Source organism: Rhinolophus sinicus, chromosome 18 (assembly GCF_057876585.1).
Source record: "Rhinolophus sinicus isolate RSI-liver-muscle chromosome 18, RSI-T2T, whole genome shotgun sequence".
Lineage (NCBI taxonomy): Eukaryota > Metazoa > Chordata > Mammalia > Chiroptera > Rhinolophidae > Rhinolophus > Rhinolophus sinicus.
In genome coordinates this window covers 108,630,865-108,643,148 of record NC_142518.1, presented here as the reverse complement: position 1 = coordinate 108,643,148, position 12,284 = coordinate 108,630,865, and the positions used below count along the sequence as shown (strand labels likewise).

Sequence of the window (12,284 nt, the reverse complement as noted above, 5' to 3'; positions counted from 1 at the left end):
AAACCAAAAAAAAAAACGGAAAACGATTTCTGTTTATTACACATCACTGCTGCCCATCTTTCACATTTCTAGTTAAGATGCTTTCTGGATTGAACATTCTGAAATTTAAGCCTTTCAACCAATGATTTGTTAATAAGAATACTGACCTTTAGCTATATAGCATCTTTCTTTTAAAGGGCTTAAAGTGTCCCACGTATGATCACAATTACTTTATTAATATTCTTAGGAAAAAGCGTGTTGGGGTAATCATCCTTTATTCTTTGCACCTGTTGGGAAAATGGTGTACTAATAACAGAGCAGTTGACATTTATCAAGCGCTTACTGCATGCCAGGCACTGTTGTAAGCACTTTACATTTAATCCTCGCAAAAATCATATGGGATTGAGACTATTATTATCCCCATTAAAGATGAGAACACTGAAGCACGTAAATATTACGTGACTTTCAAAGTCACCAAGCAGGTAAGTGACTGAGGCAGATTCAGACATGGGCTGCTGGACTGCATGACCTGTGCTCGGAACCACACACCGGAAGAGCTCTATAGACAGGTCTCCTCACTGGGCCTCCCTCATCAGTGGCTGCTGAGAAAGTGGCAGCTGGATCTTCAGCTCCATTACTCCTAGCTCTACATTTCCTTTATGTGAGTCTACGTCCCATGAGTTTAGTCACAAACGCAAGCCCTTCACTTAGACAAAATTCACGAAAATCCATGCGTGTCTATACCGTGTTTTCCCGAAAATAACACCTAGCCAGACAATCAGCTCTAACGCGAATTTTAGAGCAAAAATTAATATAAGACCCAGTGTTATTCTACTATAATACAAGACTGGGTCTTATCTAACATAATATAATATAAGATCGGGTCTTATATTAATTTTTGCTCCAAAAGATGCATTAGAGCTGATTGTCCGACTAGGTCTTATTTTCGGGGAAACATGGTAGCTCTAAAGATAGATTTAAGTGACTTTATTAATGTCTAAATTAAAACACATTTTCAACATATTCTGCCATTATCTAAAACTGCTTTTAAAACTTTCTAGACCATGCTTAACAGGAAACCATACACTTCGCACCATGACCCAGACACACACACACACACACACACACACACACACACACACACAGATAAGTGACAGAAACATTTCACGAAACCACACTTGTTCATATTACATGTTATCCTCTTAATATTTTCTCTTCTATTCCATTTTAAAATGCTGGTTGCAACCTAGTAAACTGACTTCATGATTCAGTAATAGGTTAGGATTCACAATTTAAAAAAAGAAAACTTTCATCAAAATTTATATTAGCCCTCATTATCCCATCTGAGTAAAATATGAGCAAACAAAAAAGGAAATCAATGAAGGAGGAACTTTGGCATTGAACACACCACCTCAACAATCAAACTCTTTATTTTTCTGTAGCACTATCAGGCTCTATTCCTACATACTCAATTTCTGTTCCTGCCGTTAAAAAAAACTACCATCATACGAGAAGCGCTGCCACATTTCTTATCATAAAATGTATCATTTACCCAGAACTAGTACTGAGTTTCAATGCAACTTTAAAAGCAAAGCAAAAATAAAACAAGAAAATAAACGCTTTAGCTGCAATAGAAAATGTTATCTAAACAATTTTCAAGTCTTACTGGACTGACATAATACAAAAACAATCAAGTTAATGGTTTGGGGTCGGCTCTGTGGGTAAGCTACTCAAGTTCAATTCAAAGTTTCAATCCCGACATGAACACACTGAGTGGTAAAAATACTAATGGGGAAGTAGGCAAGGGGAAGCCAAAGAGGTGGTCTGAAAGAAAAAAGCCCACTCATACACTGTTCACCCCACAGCAGGATTTGGAACCCACCTCTCTTGGCCTCCAGGCACCACTGCATGGATACAACAGCAAGTTCACTTCTGACTTCAAATGCCAATAAAAATCACTGAGATAATTTGCAGCTGATTGAACAGTTTCAATACTATTAACAAAGTGATATTTTTCAATCAGGGCCTTTTGTATTGTTCAATGCAATCAGGCTTAGATTATGCTTCCAGGAAATCCCTTTTTGGCACACCCTCGCATTCCCCACTGTGGCAATTTGGAAACTTTTCTTCCCCTCCTGTCTCAGAGAATAATTGTCCCTTCTCCTTTCCAACTAGCCTACAAACTGGGCTTAATCCCATCTCCTGCTGCCTTCCCCAGGATCCCGCTCAAGAAAAGATCCCTTCTCTCTCTCGCCTTGAAAAGAGGCAAGACTCCGTCCGCCTACCCACAAATAGATTCATTCGCCTCTCTCAGACTCTAAGGAAAACACTTCTTCCCTCGACCTGGCTGCTACCATGACTTTTTCTTTTAAATACCACCTACTCTCCCTTTAAAACCCTACAGACTGCCTTCTGTTCCTTCGCTCAGATCATTTTCCTGGATTCAAAAAAGTCCAACACATGGATGCCAGGCACTGTACTAGGCCCCAGGGATACAAAGGAAAGATCCCAACCTCACGTAGGTCAATTAGGGGTTCCGGTCCCCAGAGACCTTGTCATCATTCCATCTAAAAGACTCTCCTCAACCCTCCACAGCAGCACACACCCATGACGGTCTTCTTAAACCTCACTCTGCTGTTGGCCCTTTGCAGCTTGTAGGGAGTGAAGATGGGAAAGGAGCCAGCAAAGTGAAGAAGAACGGTTAGAGAGATGAGGTTAGAGAGATCACACCTGCAGGGTGTGATCTAGAGAAAAGCCATAGTTCATGTTCAGATGGGAAATGAAATGAGAAGCAATGCCGACCACGCGTGCACGCGCAAGCATACACACGCACACAATACACCTGCTTTTCAGCCTAGATGGGACCACCGGCGTCCTCGTTCAGTACTATGGACCTGTCCCCTCCCTGTCTTCAGGAGCTCTCCTCCAGTCTATTCTTCATGATGCTGTATGTAGTCCTATCACTTATTTCAAAATCTTCCGCGGTCTCTGCTACTTCCCAAAGTACAAACTCCTTACCCTACCAAGGCCTGCCACTGGATGACCCAGATCTCCTCCTCTTCCCTGCGCTCCAGCCAAACAAACATCCCTGGCTCCCCTCAGAAACACTTTGCAATGCTTCCAGCTTTCCCTCCACTGTGTCGAGGGTCAGGGTCTTGCCTCATGCCTGGAATACATGTTTGTCATGTCACGTCTGTCACATCCCTGAATGGGACTCGGTATCATTCCTCCTGTACTTCTCCTGCTCACCTGCCTTCAATGCTCCCCGACACCACACCACACAGTACTGTGAAGTGAACTCAACTGATGAAACACTTGCACATGTTGACTTGAATAGCAGGGACTGATATTCCAAAACCTATGTCAGTCACTGGTCTGTTTTCATCTGTATCTTTTATTGTTGTGGTGTCTAGTTCAACTTTTTTTTTTTTCAAAGATGACTTTTAGTGGTTAAAAATCAGAAAATGTAATTTTCCAAAACTTTGTATGAGCAATTCAGTTCACATTTGTTCTCCAGTTCGTTACTTTATTGACTTCCTAGAGGAAGAAGTAGGGATTCCTGGCACAGATATGAGAAATAAGGCAAAGTTCACAGACTTGAGAAATCAACCCCTCTGTGGACCACTCCAATGACAGCAACTTGGGATGCTAGGCTCTGGTGCTAGATCCACAACATCCAGAAATCCATCCCATTTGTTTCCCTCTAATGGATTTCCCCTTCATTTTCTACTAAACCTGAGATCAATAAAAAAGCCATCATTATACAACTCTCATGCAGAAGTCATTATGCTGAGGTTAGAGAGATAAAGAAAGGCTGATTCCCGCCTTGATAAGCTCACAGTATACCAGGGGAGATGGGCAATTACTACATAATTATTATATAAGGCACACTGAGATAAGTGCTCACATAGAAGGACCTGCCAAGTCTAACAAGTGAGAGGTGAGATGAACTCCCAACAGGGCAATGCACACGGCGTAGAAAAGGACGTAGGATTGCACAAGATGGTGGACGATGGGCTTGAAAGAGACGAGGGAACTGCAGGTGAAGGGGAGAGGAAAACCAAAGATTCCAAGTCGAGACAGTTCTACGTACACCAGAGGAGCGTAGCATGGTCCTGTGTGGTTGGAGTATAGGGTATAAGCCATGGGAAATCACTGAAAATTTTTATGTAGGGATTGGGACACAGAGTGACATGATCATACTTAAGTAATAACAATTTTAAAACACTGGCAGTATTGTGTAGGATAAGTTGGAAGGGAAGGAAACTGAAAGAAGGGAGGCCAGCTGGGAAGCATGGCTTAAATTAGAAAGCACAAGTAGAAATGGGAAGGAACATTAGAGTGTTACTAGTAAGTAGAACCTATAGGATTTGGAATTGATGTGGTTATGGGAGGCAAGGCAGGGAAAGAATAAGCAAGTTGAACTCAAGTTCTCAAATCTGAGCAACTAAGGATTATCCAAACTGAGGGACATGTAGGTAGAGGAGTGGGTCTGATGAGCTGAAGAGAGGTTAGGGAGATAATGACCTCGTGATCCTTATGGACTTCCAGAGGAAGATATTTGAGAGTTAGGCTTGTTACATTCACTCAAGGCCAATGTCAGGGCTAGATTTAGAAATCACCCATACAGCAGTGGCAGCGTAAGCTATGGGACTAAATGAAACCGTCAAGGCAAAGCAAGTAACATGAGAAGAGGGCTGAGAGGGACCACTAATGTGATGTTTGCATTTAAGGAAAAAACAAGAGGCAGTTTTTTCTGACTATTGACTGGGAAGGAATAGTCAAGATGGTAGAGGAACACAGAAATCAAGACTTGCAAGAGCGTGGTCAAAAAAGCTGAATGCCAGGGTGAGAGCAAACAGAATGAAGATTGAAGTGAGGCACTAGATTTGGCCAGTAAGAGGTTCCGAGTTCCAAGAAGCTACCTGCAATAAAGCTGTATGAGGTCTGACAATTAAGTTTGCGAACACATCCTAGAAAAAGTGCTACACACCTCATTGCTGAGTATCACTACGGTAACCTCGGAAGTACTCCCCTTGGGAAGCTATGCACCGACGCCAGCACCTAGTCTACACTTCAAAGCAATTTTGGAACTCTTTTTCTGGAATGGCCATCAGAGCTGACGTCCTATTACCCTTGATGTCCTGAATGGCATCTAAACATCTTCCTTTCAATATTTCCTTTATTTTCGGGTAAAGAAGGAAGTCACTGGGGGCCAGATCAGGTGAGTAGGGAGGGTGTTCCAATATAGTCACTTCCTGGCTATAAACTCCCACACAGACAGTGCCGTGTGAGCTGGTGCATTGTCGTGATGCAAGAGCTCCTTTGGGACCATTTTTGCACACACCTTTCTCATGCCAAGATTTTCAGTTAAGATTTTTCTGTTTCGCTATCAGTGTTTACTTGGTCTGCCATGCTTCTCACAGTCAGCCAATGATTGTGACACACAATTCGACAAATTTTTGCAATGTTTTCGTAAGTTCTGCTCATTACTGGCCACCCTGACCTCTCTTCATCTGTGACGCGTTCTCTCCCCTCAGAAAAACGTTTACTCCTTTTGTACACTGCCATTTTCTTCATGGCATTATCCCCATAAACTTGGACTAACACGTCCCTGATTTCACTTCCACTCTTGCCAAGTTTAACAAGAAATTTAACGTCTATTCATTGATCTAAGTCAAGCTCAGCTATTCTCGTGACAGCACACAAAAACACACAACAATGAATGCCACTCAGCAACACACCGCCACACGTCAACATGAACACAGCTGTGAGACACTGATATACCACGGTTATGACACCTCACCGAGCTGTTTGTACAGTGCTGCCAATGTCAGCGCACGGTGGCAAGTTTGCGAACTTCATTGTCAGACCTCATATACTGGAATGGGCTGGAGGAATGAATGAACTGGAGAGGAGGACAGGCTAGAATATTCTTTCCAGAAGTTTGGATTGAAGTGAGAGATGGGACAGTAGTTTAGGGGAAAGCTGGTCTAATACTTGACTTATATTTTTAGGGGAGTAAACCCTAAAAGGGGCAGAAGATGCCAGAGAAAGGGGTTGGGTGATCTAGCAAGGTCTTGTAGGAGATAGACTGGAGCCAGATATGTAAAACACAAGACAGAACATTTTCCCTAAGTGAATTTTCATGGATTAGACTTACATTCTCACTTTCATAACAATTTCAAAGACGTGCTCCCATAAAACTATTTTTCTCCTAATACAGAAGTATCTCTTAAATCACATATTTCATCAAAAACTGAGAAAAGGCTGAAAATGTATTCAAGTCTGTGATATCACTGCATTTGTTTTAAGCATCACATTTGAATCTATAATCAGCACATGACTCATGACGAGTACTTCATATCCTTCCAGACCTCCGCAGCTTTTGTGTCATTGTCCTTTTTATCAACCATGAATTTCCTTTGACTGAAACAACTGCTGATGAAATTTGGGAAGAGAGAAGCCTTGTCTCCTAGAAAACAATCTGAGGCATTTATTGCAAATAAATACATTCATTAATTAAAGGACAGCCATAAGGAAGAAGAGCTACATTACAAAGTGGCTCTTCTAGTTAATGACCTTTCGTCACCTTCAGTTTAGCCAACAGTATATTTACCCTATACTTAAGATACAGACGTGTGTGTGTGTGTAATGTATATATATAATGTGTGTATTATATATATATAATATGTGTGTAATATATATATAATGTGTGCATTATATATATAATACGTGTGTGTAATATATATAATGTGTGTATTATATATAATACGTGTGTATGTAATATATATAATGTGTGTATTATATATATATATATATAATACGTGTGTGTGTGTATTTTTAAAAGAATTACAGTGTATTTCCTTTTTTACCCCTCAGTAGGTGTTTGACTCCAACTTTCTTTAGAGTCAAGCAGAGGAGGAGAGCGGTAAGAAGATGGGGGCAAGGCATAACAGAAAAAAAGAAGGCAAGACCAAGGCAGGATACAAAGATTGTTTTAAGAGCAAGATGCACGGAAAGCTTATTTCAATCTCGTGGTAAAATAGTTAGATCACTCCAGTAGTTTGGTGAACAGGAAGGAAAAGTTCTAGGTATACACATTCCAAATCTTATTATGAACCAAATTATAGATTTAAGTAATTAAATGCACACATAAGTCTGTCCTGCCAAATATGTACTACATGCTAAATGACATTCAAAGTGTCATCCTTTAAAAAATAAATAATCCTGCCTTATTCAGCAACTGCCTACAGTACCTGGACAAGGTACCTGATTGTAGAAGTGCATTTAGGCCCAGAGAACTTCTTCCCACTTATAACTGGTGCCAAAACAGCCTGACATGCATCATGCATTAGCTCCCAAGCTAAGAGCAATGACTTCTGGGATGTGACATCATGGTGTTGCACTAAGGCCCCCACAGCCCACCTCAGTACCTTATGCCTTTTACAGAGTGCTGGACAGGACTTCTATAGAGAGCATGCTCAGCAGTGTGAGAACACAAGTTGCTCCAGGTCAAGCTCCCAGGCTCGCTCGGGGCTCTAAACTGCCTCGAGGGTTTCCTGCAGTCATGTGGGGCAAGCCATCCTACACAGACCGGCAGAGGACAGGCCTGGTCCCTCTGGGAGTGGTCCAATAATCTCTAATAAACACCCTCACATACACATCACACTGAGAAGTGCAGCACAGCGAGTGTATGAAAGAGGAGACACTCGAGAATGTTCCGACGCAGAGGAGAACCCTGGAATTTACCAGACTGTGGGCCAGAGGAAAGGCGTATCGCGTGAGGATCTCAAACATATCTCTTCTGCTGTGGCCTTCTTGTTTCAGTGCGAACCTCAGGTTTCTCATGTCCTAGGGAGCAGAGGAGCAATGTAACAGTTCAGTCTTCAAATAAGGTCATATTCGTTAGCAAAACCCTTCTAGTCAATGAAGGGAGTAAAAGATTCACTTACCTGAAAGGGTCATTAACCTAAATTACTAAAAAAAAATACTTTGTTTGGTATGATGCTTGGAAATATCCAGTTTAAGAACCCCTAAAAATATCCCATCAGAGTCATGAATGAAAAAAAAAAAAAAAAGCAACAAGTGCTAAAGAGAAGACAGAGCTGAAATGCATTTTACAAAACAAGTCAAACCTTGCCTTGCACATCATTCTACCAGGCCTATCTACTTTAACTGGTTTCTGGGGTTATTTCTAACTATAAAACTGTATTTTACTCATGGAACTTTTCAAATGTGTATCTGTTATCAAACAGACTCTCAAAATGGTCAAACATGTCATTAAAATACAGAAGCCGTCTCCTTCTTTCCTCATGCTTTTAAAGTCCTATTTTTAAAAATTAGGAAATAATTGGCAAATTAAGCTCTCATACAAGGAATGCAATACATTTTTACTATACAATTGTACTTTTACAGGGTTCTATATAAACCACATTCAAGTACCCTATTAGGAGTAACTGTGCTTCCAGGAACTAAAAATTAATGCTCAAAACCAGATTTTAAGAGTAGCTTTTAATCCATGTCTCTTTAACAAGCACGGAACCCTTCTTTTAAACCAAATCCAAACAAAATAAGCTCCCTTAAATATCAATTTGTATTTTACATCAAAATAACATTCTATCTTATTTTGAAAGCTGAAGTTTTCAGGTAGTTGCTTAAATCAATCATGGCGCTAAGAAAGTTATATTGTGCACTGCACTTTCAATCAGAAAAAGGAGCCCTGTGCTCGATCTTGGGGATACAGAAACTCAGGAGTCAGACAGATCCAGTCCCTGCCTTCTTGGATGTCACTAGATTTTTCAAAGTGCTTTTTCATTTGTTATCTCCAGAGGATTCTTCAAGCTTCCTAAGTCTCCGATGTGAAGGACCAGCAAAGGCCTTGCCATGCATAAGACATCCCCAAAATGCAAATGGCAGACCTCGAGGTCTCAGAGTCTGGTTCTTTATATTTTCAATAAGATGATATGCTTTTAAAGGGTTTGCCGTGAGCCACACGTACAGCACTACATTGACAAGGAGTCTCAGAGCTCAAAGAGCTGTGAGGAGGTTTCTTCTTAACGGCCTTGGGTCAGATGAGAACTCTCTGCCATCATTCTCTTAACCACTCAGCCGTCGGACCGCTTCTAAATAAATACTATTCTGACCTATCAGTGATTCCAGCAAGTACTTTCAATGTGCCAAAGTAGAAGTGATTCGAGAAACTTCGTTTTGCCATCTGATGTAGATATAATGAAAGGACAGAAAGAACTACCGTGTTTCCCCGAAAATAAGACCTAGCCAGACAATCAGCTCTAATGCGTCTTTTGGAGCAAAAATTAATATAAGACCTGGTCTTATTTTACTATAATATAAGACTGGGTCTTTATAATATAATATAATATAATATAATATAATATAATATAATATAATATAATATAATATAATATAATGTAATGTAATGTAGTGTAGTGTAGTGTAGTGTAGTGTAGTGTAGTGTAGTATGATATGATATGATATGATATGATATGATATAATATAAATATAATAAAATATAATACTGAGTCATATTAATTTTTGCTCCAAAAGACGTATTAGAGCTGACTGTCTGGCCAGGTCTTATTTTCAGGGAAACAGGGTACCACCTTATCTTGCCAATGAGAAAACTGAAGTAGAAAAGGCAAATGACTCACAGGCAGCAGATGACCACATCTGTCACAGAAATATGAGCATATACTAACTGGTAAGTTCTACCTGGTCTCCTCAGAACCTGCCTCGTCAGGGAAGGACCCCTGGGAAAGAGCCTTATGGCATTAGAGTCTCCCAGTCAGTCCCTCGGCCCGTTTAACAACTGGGTCACATGCCGATGTGCCAAGCCTCACTGTAATAAATGAGTTGAAGGAAACACACCCCAGTTGTAACAACACGGAAGGGCTGATTGAGGTATCATTTCTAGAACACATTTCTAAAGAAACAACACCATCACTGCTGACTTTAAAATACCACAGTCTTTAAACTGAGCAAATGGGGGTAAGGCATGCAAGAAGAGAGAAGGCTTTCTGGGGATATGGCTTGGCTTTGCTTTTTGATTTTTAGGCTCCAAGCTGTCAGCAATGGCTGGCCTGGGACCTGGGGGGTCAGAATTCACCTATTCTGAGCTATCATCGCTTTTGCGGCTGGATAACATCCACTGGGATGTATATCCACCATGTGAAATTGCTACAGGCAAACAGAAATCCCCATGTTCAGAGCTGGTAGAACCAAATGTGTAGGGGTTACGACTACTTGCTTCAGTAGAAAACACAGTTGTGTTATGGTTACTGACTGCACATGACAGCTGACCTGTGAAGGCAGGAGAGAGAGACTTTATCCCCCTGCAGCAGATCCCCTTTTACCAACTTCAGATCTGTTACTGAGAAATCAGAATTTGACTCTTGTGACATTGGTGTTTCCAAGGAGATAAATGAGTTAAAAGGTTGTGCTACAACATTGCTCTCAGCCATCATCTTTGAGTTCAATGCTAATTCCAAGAAATACATACATACATACATATGTGTATATATGTGTGTGTGTCTATACACACACACACACACACATACACATATATATGTATATAAAAAAACATCTCAGAATTATGCCTGGTGAGGTGTTCCTAAGCCCTTTGTTCCTATAATAAACAGTCAAAAGGTAAGAGTGGGTTTTCTCTTATTTTTTCAGGGATCACTATTTAAACACAAGTTTTTCCTATTGATAAGAAAACAGATAGAATTTGTTTAAAAACACTATTAGCATGAAAGTCACTTCAAAATCATCAAAATCATAACCCCATTTTCCCTTGAGTACTGTGACTTAACACTCTACTCCCGTGGATCCTTTTATGCAAAATGCCAAAATCTTCCTTAAAAGTAAATCCCATATTTCTAGGCCCCAAAGGGTAGACAGCAGCTGGGGTCATAGATAGCTTGGATTAAACCAAAATCAAAAAGCAAGGTGGGGAGTCATGGAGAATTTCAGTTTAAGTGTAATAATTACATAATCCTTTGGTTTCTGATAGAGTGTACTAGCCTTCATCTTTTATAAACCAGAGATAAGAAAATCGTATCATATTCATATTCCAACCAAAAGTGTAGGAGATTGGTTTTAAGAAATCACAGTGCATGACTAGGAAAAGGAGACTTGGGTTTTCATTCTGGCTCTTCCACTGGCTCCTTGGGCAACCCTAGGCAAGTAATCCTGTTTAGCAAAGACCTCATTTCCTCCTCCATAGACTGAAGGATTACGACCGGCCAGGAGTCACCAAACTTCAACCCTGGTCAGTGCTTGTTATGGTCTTCAAGCTCAGAATGTTTTTTTTAAGTATTTTGAAAAGGTTAAAACAAAATAAAACACAAAGGAGCACGTATGACAGAGATGCCATTGGCCCACAAAGCCTAAAATATTTATTATCTGGCTCTTTACAGCAACAGTTTGGGGCATCCTGCACTAGATTGATGGTTCAGTCACTGGAGACACTTAAAAGAGTCCTGGCCTTCTGGAACCCAACATTCAGAGATCATCTTACAACAGGATTTGGGGCAGAACCTAAATATCTACATTTTTAAAGAGGTTTTACAGGTCATCCTGATGCATATCTAGGTGTAAAATCCACTGGGACAGATGACATCTAAACCCCTGTAGCTCTTTCTAGGATTGGGCATTCTTCTACAGTTGGTAGTCTTCTGATACTCAATACCTAGAAAACAAGTTTTCTTCCCAGAAGGTTTATTCTGTTGTTTGCAAAATGATTATCTCACTGTATTCGGATCCCAACTTTGACATTTGTTGGGTCATCTTAGCTAAGTTACCTAACTCTTCTTATCTTCAGGCTCCCCGTCTATAAAACGGCGATGCCACCGTTCACCTCAGAGAATTGCCCTGAGGACTGAATGCAAACCATGTAGCATGTGTTTGGACTGACACAGATGCTCAATAAACCCACATTTAACTTTTATCTATCATTCAACATGAATGTGCCCTTTTTCGCGCAAGAAAGTACTGAATCTCTTACTTTACAAGTAATATCTAGACCATAGGAATTTTCTCCTCTACTTGTCGCGCCTCCCATTTTTTCAATTCTTGAGATCACACCCAGAGGAACATCAAGTATTAGAGCAGAATCCTGTAATGGACAAAAACACAAAAGTCACTATTTCTGCCAGTATAATTAAAACATCAAAAGCAAATTAAAACAATCATATGCTTTCAAGGCGTTTTTACCTTGGCCCTTTGACCGCTTCTTATGAACAAAAATATGATACAGATCACACATGAAAGAGCAAGCATTAAAA

At 40.4% G+C, this 12,284-nt stretch overlaps 1 protein-coding gene across 8 annotated transcripts in view; it reads right to left on the bottom strand.

Annotated features, from left to right (window-relative positions):
• The window catches only part of MTM1 (myotubularin 1), a 95,528-nt gene that overhangs the window by 41,686 nt on the left and 41,558 nt on the right, over positions 1 to 12,284 (bottom strand). For all 8 annotated transcript variants that reach the window (XM_074323268.2, XM_074323264.2, XM_074323266.2 and 5 more), the window contains 2 exons: positions 12,005 to 12,115; positions 7,732 to 7,833 (listed from right to left, as the gene is read on the bottom strand). In XM_074323268.2, coding sequence (XP_074179369.1) covers positions 7,732 to 7,833; positions 12,005 to 12,115 — 213 coding nt within the window. The remainder of the gene's footprint in view (positions 1 to 7,731; positions 7,834 to 12,004; positions 12,116 to 12,284) is intronic.